This window comes from Furipterus horrens, unplaced genomic scaffold (assembly GCF_987537825.1).
Source record: "Furipterus horrens unplaced genomic scaffold, mFurHor1.1.pri manual_scaffold_5, whole genome shotgun sequence".
NCBI lineage: Eukaryota > Metazoa > Chordata > Mammalia > Chiroptera > Furipteridae > Furipterus > Furipterus horrens.
This window is the reverse complement of record NW_028327175.1, coordinates 40712207-40725892: the sequence shown is the minus strand read 5'-3', so window position 1 is coordinate 40725892 and position 13686 is coordinate 40712207. Positions and strand designations below refer to the sequence as shown.

Sequence of the window (13686 nt, the reverse complement as noted above, 5' to 3'; positions counted from 1 at the left end):
ACAAAGCACATTCACATGCATTGGCTAATCCTGGTCTCCAAAAGCACTGGGTGAAGTCATTAGGCAGGGCACACATTAATATCCCTCCCTGCTTGCAGTTGAAGAAGCAGAATCACATATGTACACTTCAGTGAGAATGTCTTTGCCTGCAAGTAGCAAAAGCCCCACTCTAACTGGTTTAAACAATATAGAAAATAATTGGCTCACTTACTTGGATGCCCAGTGGTCTTCAGCGTTGACACAAGTTAGCCCCACTGACTCTATTCCTCTGTTATTCTATTGGTTCTCTCCTTCACTGAGTGGTGGCTTCATCTTCCGTCACATGCAGTTCTGTGCCTCAAAGAATGCCAAAGACCATTTCTTTCTGTAGTTTTATCTTGAAAACACAAAAACTGTGCTCAGAAGTCCTTAGCAAATGTCTCCTCACTTATCACTGGCCCAGATTAATTCATATGCCCCTTCCTAAATCAGTTATTGGCAAGGGGCATAGAATTACCCTTAAATGAATCAAGAGGATCATGGTGGCACTTACAATTCAAAACAGACAGGCCCAGATTGAGGTAGTATCTTCTGCCTCTGCCCTGATCATCAATGCCCTCAAAGAACCTCCAAGAGACAGAAAGAGCAAGAAAACATTAAGCCCATTGGGAATATCACTTTTGATGATATTGTCAACATTGCGCAACAGATGCGGCACCGACATTTAGCTAGAGAACTCTCCAGAACCATAGAGAAGTCCTGGGGACTGCCCAGTCTGTGGACTGCAATGTTGATGGCCACCACCCTCATGACTTCATAGATGACATCAACAGTAGTGCGGTGGAATGCCCAGGTAGGTAAGAACTACAAGGAAAAGAGTTCAATTAAAGATCATTTGACAACCAAAAAAAAAAAAAAATCACATTTTATACCACTTTGAATTTTTTAAGAAAAAAATGACTGTAGTTATAGTTGAAGATCCCTGAGTATCTCTCCCAGATCCTGTTCTCCATTCTCCCTCACCACAGTCCTGAATATGGTGTCCACCTTCATGTGGATAGTCTTATACTTTTAATACTATGTATAGATCCAAGATATGTAGTTGTTTGACTATATATATATATATATACACACACACACATATATATATATATATATATATTTTTTTTACATAAACAGTAACCTGAATATATCTGTAATGGCACTTTTTGCTCAACATTGTTCTTGAATGACATCTGTATTGCTATTTGTAGCTTTAGTTCACACACCCTCATTGCAATACAGCCCATTATTCAAATATACCCAATGCATTATCCACTTTTGTTTTTCTTCACTGTTTTACTACTCCAAACAAAGCTTTTGTGGACACTCTAGTAGGTATCTCACAGTACACATGCAGAAGAGTTGTCTGGTGGTACCTATCTTGGTGTGGAATTACTTGCTGTGTTCATCTTCAATCTTAATAGATAGATTGCTACCAATCTGATGGCTATGAAATGAAATTGTATTGTTGCTTTCAGAAGTATAATAATTTATTTTTTCTCTTATATTTTCTATGTTTCCAACCCGGCAGTTTCATAAATTTATCCTATTTTCTATATTGAAAAACTTCCTTTATCATAGAAAATTATAGTTGCTATTATGAGTCTCTTCCTCTTGCTATATCTTATTTAAGTAGACTGCTTTGTCCTTTGAAATCTATTTTATTATTTGTTAGACATAGAGCAAAGACAATGAGAGAAAAGAATAAATGCATATATACAGACACTTGTTGAGATATGGTGATTTTTTAAATTATTTTTTGCTCACTTGACTAAGTGTATAATGTGGTCTGAATTTTAGCATTTTTTTAAAATGGGGAATGGAATATGTCCCTCTTTCTTCTTCCTGGAAAAATCCCAAGATGAGATTTAAGAATAGCATTCATAACCAATTAGTTTAATTAATATTTGGCAACATTGTCTATAGAATACTTGGACTTGCACCTGGAGTTTAGAGATGACACTACTCAATGATGCCACTTCAGCATCTTGAAGCAACACTCTATTTTTACACTGTGTCTACCTAAGAGGTTCAGCTGCATTCGGATGTGCTTACAGCAGCCTCCCCAAAGAGCTTCTGTGTGTTTGTAGGAAGAAGTCAGTCACATCAGTACAGCAAAATTTATACCCTATTGACCTAGGAAATACAAAGTCAACATAATAAACAAACATGAGATCATATTTCTATTCTGGCTGAGGACAAGGGGGACATTTAATCCTGAGCAGAGTAGGGGAGAGAGAGAGAGGGAAAAGGAAATACAATGCACTCTGATTGAGACTGTACTGTTTTCTCTTGTGGTTTGCTTTGCAAAATCCAAATGGAGAAAGAGTGAACGTTTATTTCTCTCACCTTTCCATACTTACCTTTTAAGCATCTTGGTATCAAAAGAAATACCCAGCATGAAACTGAGTTTTCTTTACTCAAAGACTGTGGTGTAAGTGAGAATGTGTATGAGAGGGGGAGGTGCAGGGTGAGCTATGTGGGCACAGAGAAATGTTCAAAATAAAAATCACGATAAAAATAATAATTTCCAAGACTTAAGACAGATGCCTCTGATGGGGTAATTATTTGTGTTGGTTATAGGTTCCCAGAGAGCTGGGCTGCACAATTTGTCCTTTCATTTATTGACTAAGCTGTTTAGAGATTTAACAAACTATTGTCAAGTTTTTCAAACAACTCCTTTAACTGCTTCCTCCAGTCTCTAGATGACAGTTAGATTTTTCTGGCATGGACAGTAAGGCCAACTTTTGGTAATGTTCCATTAAAATATATCTACAAAAATTTTTATACCTAAGGGGTAATAAGGGAGTTTATGGTTTTCCTCTAACTCATACCTTTTATTATTGAAGGTTAATAAGACCTGAAAATGTTTTGGAAGTGGTTAGATATTTTCTTCTATTAATTTTGCAAAGTAAAACGTTTCTTAGTCACCTGGAATTAAAATAATAATTTGTTAATCAAGCATATTCTTGAAGTCAAGAACACTTTCTTCTCTTGAATAATGGTGCCTCTCCTGCCTAGCATTCCTGAAATTGCCCTAGTTTGCAGCCAGCACTTCCTGCTGTCAAGTTCTTGGCCCTTCATTCTAACACTGACCCCACTGCCCTGATAGGAAAATGTGAACTTCGGCCTCCACACCAACCTCAGTCATTACTACCTCAAATATTACAAACCTCAATTTTCCTTAAGTGGCATTTCTGCCTCACCCTCTCCTGGCTAATAGAACCCTTCCGACGGCAAGATTAGTGACCTTAACATGGGAGAGTCAGTGTGTTCAGGGTGAGAGAAGTGTATCCTGGGCACATGATTCATTTCTAGTGTGATGACTTCATTTTTATTATCCCACAGGAATGCAGCAGGCGTATTGACATTTCTCTAATGGCACCACAGAAAACAGTGTGTTGCTATATTAACACACCCCAGCTAAATTCTGAGAGGGTCCTGAGAAACTTATTAGGTAGATGGAGGAACTTATCAAGTTTTTGTAGACCAATGTAAATACACACAATCTTTATAAGACAAGCTGGGTTTCAGTAGGGAAAAGTTTATCTAGGGCTTAAAAAGTTTAAATAGGGTTTAACTAGTTTTTTTCTTTTTTCCACCTAACGTGAACTTCTGTAGATACAGGTCAACTAGGTAGCAGTCTGGCTTTCCTGGAACAAGTTCTTAATCTTACTTAAAATTGGTTAAGAAAGAAGCCAATTTTGTTTTTATGTATCCTGCATAGATATTTTTTAAAAGGTATTTACTTTTTAGAGTGATTTATATAATTTACCCTATTCTAATCCTTTCAAATCTCTTATTTAGCTTTCAGGCATTAGAATATTGACTGTAATTTAAAATGAGCTGTTGTGAGAAAAGCTTCTAGAACTTTATGCATGGCTTTCGCTGACTCAGACCTCTGTCACTCTCCTACTGGGATTTGGAGAGATTTGCTCAGAATCTTTCAATCATCTAATTTCTCTTTTGGAAGAAATAAAGATGAAAGAAAGGGATGGCAGGAAAGTGATGCTTCCTATGGCTGGTTAGACCACAAGATGTAGTTTATCTACTAATGAATTAGTGACATGAAAATAATAAAACAGGAGCACTGAGCTCTGTGAATGGAGAGGTTCTATTGTCATTTAGATAGTCACCATTAAGCTACATCTATTTTCCTATCCTTAACTAAACAGAATTAGGAAAGGAAATGTAAAGTTGGGTCATCTTCCCAAATGGCATAAGAAAAATTTTCCTAATCAGGGACTCACAAAAGGAGAAAACATACTGGCATGTACAAGGGCTTGATAGATGAAGTGTGAGCAATTTCTCTCTTGCCACCTGATCCCAGCTGAAAATTCACTGGCTGTGTTGCTGACTGAACAAAACAAAGGATAATAGCCTCTGGCTGAAGATTTTATAATTGAAGCTGAGACAGAGTGGGCCATGTGCATGTTTAGAACAGTGATGGCATTGTGAATTACAACAGAAGTCCTACTTGTCACACAAATGTTTAAGACCATAGAAAGGCATCTGATTTGGGACAGGGATGACAAAATGGGTCTTTTGGTTTTCCCCACTTTGCCCTGAATACAAAGGGACTGATGGCTGCTTTGTTCTGGGATCAAGTCTTGCTTTCCTTCTTTAGGACCCACCCAATTATTAACAGAGAAAGAAAATTCCTGTCTGGCATCACTCCTACTACTTTCTGAAAAAGTAACCTTAGTCCTCATGACCCAATGGGGAAAGAAGGCTCTATAAATTATATCGCACCAGATTGTATGCTTTGTTTGCTAATCATCATTTTTCCTCATTTATCTTCAGTGACTGCCTCAATGTTAAACAATTGTAGTAAACAGTATCAGGAGACATGACTTTGACAATATCTGTCAACATTTGAAATGCTTCTACCCTTAGAACCAGGAATTACATTTTAAAGAATTACTTAATCGATAAACTGACAATTGTAGAAAATAACATATTTATAAAGATAATCTTGGTAGCATTGTTTGTTATGTTCAGAGTGAAAACAAACTAAAAGTTCAACATGACATTGATGAAATAAATTACTGTACATTTGCACAAGTATATGGGATGTAAGTTCAAAGTCCAGTTCCAGTCCTTTTTATGAACCCTGGCACTCTGAAGTTTTTTAGCCTTTCACTGGTCTGTTTCAGTAGCTGCTATATAAAGCAGTTACAAATACGCTGTAAGGAATTTCAGAGTTGGGTGCTTTTCCTTCAGTTCTTATTAAAAGTACAGTAGTCCCTCCCTATATCGTGGTTCACTTATCGTGGCCTCACTGTGTCGTGGGATTTTTAAAAATATCATATTTAATTATTTATTGTGGATTTTCCGCTATATCGTGGGATTTTGCGGTACTGTATACGTATGTTGTTAAAGTTACGAAGGTTTAAGAGTGTAGAATATGTTTAAGAACATAAGTAGTGTTTATAAAAGGGTGGAAAAAGTTAATAAGGGAGTGGGAAAGGTTAATAAAGGACTGGGAATGGTTTATAAGTGTGTGGGAAGGATTTATAAGGCCTTAATAGATATATAAATACTAAAATAAATGTAAGGTTCCTACTTCGTGGATTTTCACCTCTCACGGGGGGGTCTAGAATGTAATACCTGTGATAAGTGAGGGAATACTGTAGTACAAAATTATTTACACAGATGGGAGGAAATAAGGAATCCTGACTAATTCTGGACCATCTCTGAATAGCTCAGTGGTCACCTTAACAGCCTGTTATCTAGATTATATGATGTACCAATGCCTCTTAGGTATATTCAACTTACCATGTCAAGAGAAGTCCCACATCACCCCTCTAGGGCTAGAAGTTTACAACCATTTGATCGCAATGCATAAAAATGGTAAAAGTGGGTATTTTCATCTCTCTCTTGTGAGTTCTGTAGCCACAGGATCTAAGGAACTCCTGGATATAACAAAGATGGAAGAACACCATTTAGTCCTACTGGTGACATGCTGAACAGGGAAGTCCACCATTTGGTGTTAGGTAGCATGGTGACCATAAAACATTAAGGCACGAAGGTTTAATTCTATAATGGCCAACCGGTATGGAAGAAAACAACAGAAAAACTTTTTATACCTACCTTTCTTTTATTCTCTATCTCAATGTATTATGAACTTATTTGCCTTCCTTACTACATTGTGAACAACTTGGGTTCAGGGTTGTCATTTTTGTATCTTCAGTACCAAGCACAGTGCCTAAAGATAACGGGCACTTCATAGTGTTCAAATAGAAATAAAAAAACAGAAGTTTGAAAACAAGAAAACAAACTGTTTAAGACAGTAGCTCTGAAAACTTTCTGATGAATGCTAGGGATCCTTTCCCTAGGAGAAATTCACATATCTATGTACAAAAAAATTTCAACATAATTTCAGGGCAGTCAGAGACATTTGCTCTCTCTGTGCCTTTCATGGGTCTTCTAGGAAACCAGAGTCTAGATTAAGAAAGTCCTAGGTTTAGAATTGTAAGGGACAAAGAAGCCAGTGACCCTCAAACCAGTAGGAGATAATTAACAGATGAATCCTGGAAAAGGGGCAGGAAATGACATTCCGCAGGTCCTCACACATATCTCTGGGATCAACAGGAGGAAAATTGTCATCACCAAACAGAGAAATAGGAAGATGTAGCTAGATAACTTTGCAAATAAGTTGGAGACAGACCTATAACTAGATTACTCTTAATCACACCCTGAATTAAGTAGTTAATCACATTAGATTGTGAACTTGGATTAACCAGTAATGGAGAAACAGGGGGCAAGGAGAGGGGAGGGGGAGTAATAGCGTTAGGAAGGGGGAGCTAATTTCATTAGTATAAAACCAGTTTTTTTTGGTCTACTTTGTGCGTGCATGCCCCTGGCTGGCAGTGTGTCTGATTCCGCAGACTCGTGAATAAAGGCCTCACTTTGCTGCTGAAGTCCTGTGTCCTGGTGTTTTATTGTGTGTTTCTCACAGAATCCATACATCACTTTTTTTTTTTTAAAACAAAAGCACATTTCTTTCATCTACCTCAAACAAACTCTTCCAGTACAACTAAGAAAAAGGGCCTCTTCTTGTGGAAGGTGTAAAAAAGATTTTGTCTATTTAGTTTTAGAATCACTTATAAATGAGATATTTTGCAATTATTGTAGAAAAATGCATTCTTTATAGAAGGTATGTTTATTTTAAAATGTTTATGGACAATTCACAAAGAGTCAAGGATTGTGGAGTAGAAACAATGGCTCAAAGAGATCACAATATGGTATAGGGCACACGTACTAAACTGGGTATTTATGCTTTGCCTCTATGTATGTGTGATGAAGATAGAGGTGGGTGGACTGGCAGAGAGCAATTGTAAGTTCTGTAAAGGAAGAAAACAAACCTTTATTCATTATATAAGAGCCTTTGGTTTTATTATGGTTATACAGAACTGTTAACCTCCCATCCTCTTATCAGATCACTCATAAAAGGACTGATAATAACCTCCAGATAAGCAGTCACTGATTAGATGAGGAGTAAAACATGCTTAAACTATGAATGCTTGAACTATGTCCCTGCAGTGTGAGGGAGCTGTGCCGACCTAAATGCCATTTCTAAGATCCGGCTTGTAAATGTTTATTTCACCTGACTGATGTTTTTCTGATGATCATTACACATCTGTTGCACCTTAAACTTTGGAGGAAACCTCAAATCTGGTCTAGTAGGAATGTCTACTCAAAGGAGGAATCCCCTTGGTAACATTCCTGACAGTCACAGGCTTTGTTTGGATACTCAATAGCAGTAACAGAATGTATTTGTAATTGACAATAATTTTAAGAAACTGCTTTCTCACACTGAACTAAAGCCTCCTTGTATTTTCCATTTCTCTAAGCTTTGGCTTCTGCTGCAATGCAGAATCATCCCATGCTTTCTCTCATATCATTCAGGAATTTGAAAACAGCTTCATTTACATTTCTGAATTCATCTCCAGACAGAACTTCCCTAATTCTTTCATTCTCTTGAGAAGTTCAAGGCCATCACCCTTCTGTTCTTACTCTTCCAAACACTGTAATACTTGGTCATAGTCTGCTTAAAATGCGAAACCTGGAACACGATATTCTAGCTGTGATTGATTTTACCTCATTAGAGTCCAGAGACATTATTCTTTTGATCTGGATACATTCTTCCATCAATACACTCTTATCTATTGATTTTAGAGAGAGGAAGAGGGAGGGAGGGAGAGACAGAAAGAGAAACATTGATATGTTGTTCTGTTACAGAAACAGGGGAGTCCAAAAATCCCCAGAGTTTGCTGCTGGGGGATGGGGAGAAGTAAGCAGCTTTTCAAATGCTTCCACATGCCTGAGGCTGGTGACTACTGTCTTTCTTATGCAAATGGCTTTAATGCATCCAAAGCCTCAGGCAGATGGGAGGAGTCTTGAACCAGGGGACAGTATGGAAAGCACACAGAGCCTACGTAAGGTTCTGTGAATGGTCAGAACTGTTTGCAACGCCCACTGCATCAGATGACGCAGTCAGGGATATATAAGCAGCTGCAGACATTTTAGCAGAGACTCTCTCAGACTGACTCAGACTCTCTGAGAGTCTCTCAAGCTCTCGTTCGGGCTCTGGCTCTCACTGGCACTCTGGCTCTCGCTCTGGCACTCTGGGACTCTCTCTCAAGCTCTGGTTCAGGCTCTGGCTCTCACTGGCACTCTGAGACTCTCTCTCAGACTCTCTCAAGCACTCACTCGCGCTCGGGCTCTGGCGCTCGGGCTCTCAGACGCTCGGACTCAGACTCTCTCAGACTCTCGCTCGGGGACTCTCTCTCTCTCTCAAGCTCTCGTTCAGGCTCTGGCTCTCACTGGCACTCTGAGACTCTCTCGGACTCTCACGCTCAGACTCTCTCTGGCTCTCGCTCGTGCTCTGGGACTCTCTCAAGCTCTTGTTCGGGCTCTGGCTCTCGCTCTGGCGCTCTGACTCGGGCTCTCACTCACGCTCTCGCTCTCGGGCTCTCGCTCTCTCGCTCTCCCGTGTGCTCCCTCCACGTGGCTTGGTGAAGGGGCCTTCTCCATGTGGCTTGGAGAAGGGGTCTCCAGGCTGCTTTAAGAGGCTCTCACCATGTGGTTTTGAGGAGGAGAGGAGATCTGTGCGGTTTGCAGGAAGAAGGCAGTTTGCAAGGAGGCTGAGAATCCAGGCGATCCTGCATTGAGAGCTGGAGGGCACCACAGCACAGAAAGGACCTCCCCAATCAGATTGAATGATTGGCAGCTGCTGGTAAAGCTGAACTGTGTTGGGAAAGTAGGGAAACGGTTTCTCTGACTTTCCCAAAACTATCCTGGTTTGGAAGTGGGGGAGGCAAGGATATGTGTTTGTGGGTATTTTAAAGAGCATAAGACTTAACAACAGAAATCCGCAAATAACTAAATCTATATAACTGTTAAATAAACAATTCTTTTTCTTTTCACCAAACTCTGGTATTGAGAGTTATAATTTTGGCGGTGGGCAATCGGGCCCCTAACTAAAGAGCCCGTGGGTTTGTTTTCAATTGGAGCAGCCCAGGGGTTCTGTAACAGTTCCACTTTTTTAGGCATTCATTGGTTGATTCTTGTATGTGCCCTGACCAGGAACTGAACCTTCAACCTCGGTGTATCAGGGCAAGGCTCTAGCCAACTGAGCTACCCAGCCAGGGCTAAATACACTCTTATGAAGCTTTTGTTCCCTCCTCCTGTTGTCCTCTCAGATGTTCTGTACAGTGGGCTTATATTGGATTTTGGTCAAATTAAACTGCCAGATCTTTTTTTTGAGTACCACTATCAAGTCAGATTTTCTTCCTAGCACTGAAATAATTTAATTTAATTTAATGTTTTAATAATTTGTTTATTTTATTTTTAGAGAGAGGGGAAAGGAGAAAGAGAGGGAGAGAAACATCACTTTGTGGTTGCCTCTCACTTGTGCCCCCAACTGGGGACCTGACGTGCAACCTAGTAATGTTACAGAAACAGGGGAGTCCAAAAATCCCCAGAGTTTGTGGCTGGAGGATGGGGAGAAGGAAGCAGCTTTTAGAATGCCTCCACATGCCTGAGGCTGGTGGCTAGTGTCTTTCTTATGCAAAATGGCTTTAATGCATCCAAAGCCTCAGGTAGATGGGAGGGGTCTTGAACCAGGGGACGGTATGGAGAAAGCACACAGAGCCTACTTAAGATTCTGTGAATGGTCAGAACTGTTTGCAATGCCCACTGCATCAGAGGACACAGTCAGGGATATACAAACAGCTGCGGACATTTTAGCTCTCTCTCTCTCGCGCTCGCTCTCTCTCTCTCTCTCTCTCTCTCTCTCTCTCTCTCGCTCACTCGCTCATGCTCTAGCTCTCGTGCTCTCGGGCTCGAGCTCTCGCGCGCTCTTGCCCCCTCCATGCGGCTTGGTGAAGGGGCCTTCTCCATGTGGCTTGGAAAAGGGCTCTCCAGGCTGCTTTAAGGGGCTCTCGCCATGCGGTTTTGAGGAGAGGAGATCCATGCGGTTTGCAGGAAGAAGGCAGTTTGCAAGGAGGCTGAGAATCCAGGCGGTTCTGCATTGAGAGCTGGAGGGCACCACAGCACAGAAAGGACCTCCCCAATCAGAAGTGTGATTGGCAGCTGCTGGTAAAGCTGAACTGTGTTTGGAAAGTAGGGAAACGGTTTTTCCAACTTTTCTAAAGCTAGTCTAGTTTGGTAGGGGGGAGGCAAGAATACGTGTTTAAGGGTGTTTTAAAGAACATAAGACTTAACAACAGAAATCCGCAAATAACTAAATCTATATAACTGTTAAATAAACTATTCTTTTTCTTTTCACTAAACTCTGGTATTGAGAGTTATAATTTTGGCAGCGGGCAATCGGGCCCCTAACTAAAGAGCCCGCGGGTTTGTTTTCAATTGGAGCAGCCCAAGGGCTCAGTAACAGTAATGTGCCCTGACTGGGAATCAAACCAGCGACACTTGGCTCGCAGGCCAACACTGAAATAATTTGAAATCTTAATAACGTCATATTTAACCATTCCTGTTTTGTTATCTGTAAATTTGATAATACCTTCTATGGAATTTCTTGTGTCTTCACGCAAAGGATTAGAAATTGCCCTCATTTTAATGTGAATCATTATTCAATTCTTAGGTTGTTTCAATAGCAAGGAGTCTACCTGGCTAATGATTATCCAGTTATCTCCTCATTTTATCCACAAAGATGTCAACAGAGACATCAAGTGTCTCTTTGGATTCAGTGAACATTGCTCCTTTGAACCAGTCTAATCCATGCAGTTTCTCTGAAGACAGCTGCTAGGGACATTTTACAGCATGGTAGCAAATTTTTAGGTGAGCCTCCAGGTATTATGAAATAAGCACCTAAACTGGGTGTTACTCGCGTGAGCAGAAATAGGAGCATGTGTTGTATTCACCTCTTCCCTTTTTTTGTACACACACACAGACCAGAGGCACTGGATCTGTATTTTATCAGGAAAGGAAACTATAAGGTAAAGGCAACCAACTAAAACTCACTGGAGAAGGGTATGTGAGTGGTTGTGCCCATGACTCCAATTTTTCAAAAAACTTTTACAAAGTTTCCATTTATAGCATTATTGTGGGTATGTTGGAAAAGATAACATTGACCTAGTATTTAGATTTTATGACCTTTACCCTTCGCCTTGACAAAGTTGGTACCAGATAATTACTGTTTCCAGTGGAAACTTCTTCATTAAATATGATTAAAAAACATAAACTTTGGATGTTGACTGTTCTTGCTTTCATTCTCACCAAATGTTCATAAGAGAAGGCATATCCTTTTTGAGGAGCTTTCCAATTTCACATGGGGGACATGTAACTGTAATAATGTGCTGAGGGGAGAAAGAAGACTTGGTCACCGCATCTAGTCAAATGAAACGGGGTTTCTCTTTTAACACTTTTTAGGGCTTCATTACCTGTACCGAAACACAACTTGGGGGATCAGAGCAAGGAAGATTCTTGGGCGTGATAAAAAAATTTACAAAAAAATGAAAAACGGTCACAAACAAAGCAGCTGATGCCATGCAGAGGCAGGATTATTGTATACCTTAATTCATACTCAAAGGCTCAAGGCCAAATGGGAAAGCAGAAAGTAACTACAAAGTATAAAGTCATGTCAATTTTTAAATAATTATTTTCTCTCTTTTGGCCTCTTACACAATGCAGTTTGTCAGGTCTAAAGAGCTACAGATAATCCACCTTTCATCATATTTAGGAAGGCAAGATTCTGCTAGGAACAGTTCAGGTGATAACTCTTGAAGGTAATTTTTAGTTACTTAGGTAACAAGTAACGTTTGTATTTGAGGAAAAAAATCTGTATTAGGTGGCACATCTCTTCACTGTAGCATCTTAAAATTTAACTTTTAGAAATCAAGCCTACTATATATTAACAAAAAATATTGAAGAACTTGCCACTAGCACCATAATGATGCCTACAAAACCTGAAATAGGCCCATATTTCCTGGATCAATAACCAAGGGAGACTATTGTGTGGCTCAGTCCATAAATCTTAACTGTAGGTTGTCCAATTACAATTTTTATAGTGATCCACCACTCAGAGTGCCTCGTCGCCACTCTGTGTTCAGATCTGGAAAAAAAGGACAAGCAGATGGATGGTCATATTGAAAAAGACTTTACAAAATAAGCCCTTAGTTTTAAAATAGACTAGAGAGTATTTTTTTGGTACTTGATTTTGTTGCTATTCTTTGGTAGAATTTAAACATTAGATGTGGATCTAAAAAAAGAACACCACAGTGCTTTATTTCTCTTATGTACTTCAGGATTTAAAAAAAAGGAGAGAAAAATTTCTTTTACTGATTCAAGAGAGAGGGGAAGGGAGAGAGAAATAGAAGGGAAGAATCATTGATATAAGAGAGAAACACTGATTAGTTGCCTCTTGCATGTGCCCTGACTAGGGCTCGAACATGCAACCCAGGCATGTGCCCTGACTGGGAATCAAATCTGCAACTTTTTGGTTTTCTGGATGATGCCCAACCAACCGAGCCACATGCGCCACATTAATGTATAAGAGAAATGTGAAAATACTAACTTGAAAAAATAGGAGATCCAAGATGGCAGAGCAGTTAAGTGGAAGCTACATTAACCTCCCAGGACCAATCTGGAATTACAACTTAATTATGGAGAAATCATCTGGAATAATCAACTGAACACTAGCTGGAGAGAAGTCTTATAACCACAGAGAGACAGAGAAGGCCACTTTATCACAATGAGACTGGCAGGAAGTGCAGAGACGTGCAAGGGCTGGCTGGGCTCCCACGGGCGGCGGCTGAAGGGATTTAGAAATAGCTCAGCAGCCGGGGATTCCTTGAGAAGGGGAAGGTCTAAACCCGTAGCTGGGCTTCCCAGCCTACAGCAACAGAGCAGAAAGTAAAATAGCATTCAGCTGTGAAAAGTGAAAAGCCACAGGGCTTTTTGCTGGCCTGAAAGAAACAGTTGGATAAAAAGAGCTTTTAAATGGATCAGGTACAAAAATATTTTGGTACCCACTTACCTTGGGCTCAAGCAGAGGGAGGGCAGAGAGGACTAGAGACGCTTGGGGAGAATTTGGGGTGGTGGCTTTGAGGAGAGAACTGAGGGAGCAGCCGACCAGGTCCCAGTGCTGACTCATTTCCCATACTTCTGGCAGAGCACCCCCCTCCAAGTGGCATCAGC

General features: G+C 40.1%; 1 protein-coding gene across 1 annotated transcript in view; it reads right to left on the bottom strand.

The window, feature by feature from the left end:
* Positions 1-5811: 5811 nt before the first annotated feature.
* NLN (neurolysin) overlaps positions 5812-13686 on the bottom strand; it is a 97118-nt gene continuing 89243 nt past the window's right edge. Inside the window, exon 13 of the mRNA XM_090276324.1 lies at positions 5812-5936. Within this exon, the coding sequence (XP_090132450.1) occupies positions 5835-5936 (102 nt within the window). The 3' untranslated portion in view covers positions 5812-5834. The remainder of the gene's footprint in view (positions 5937-13686) is intronic.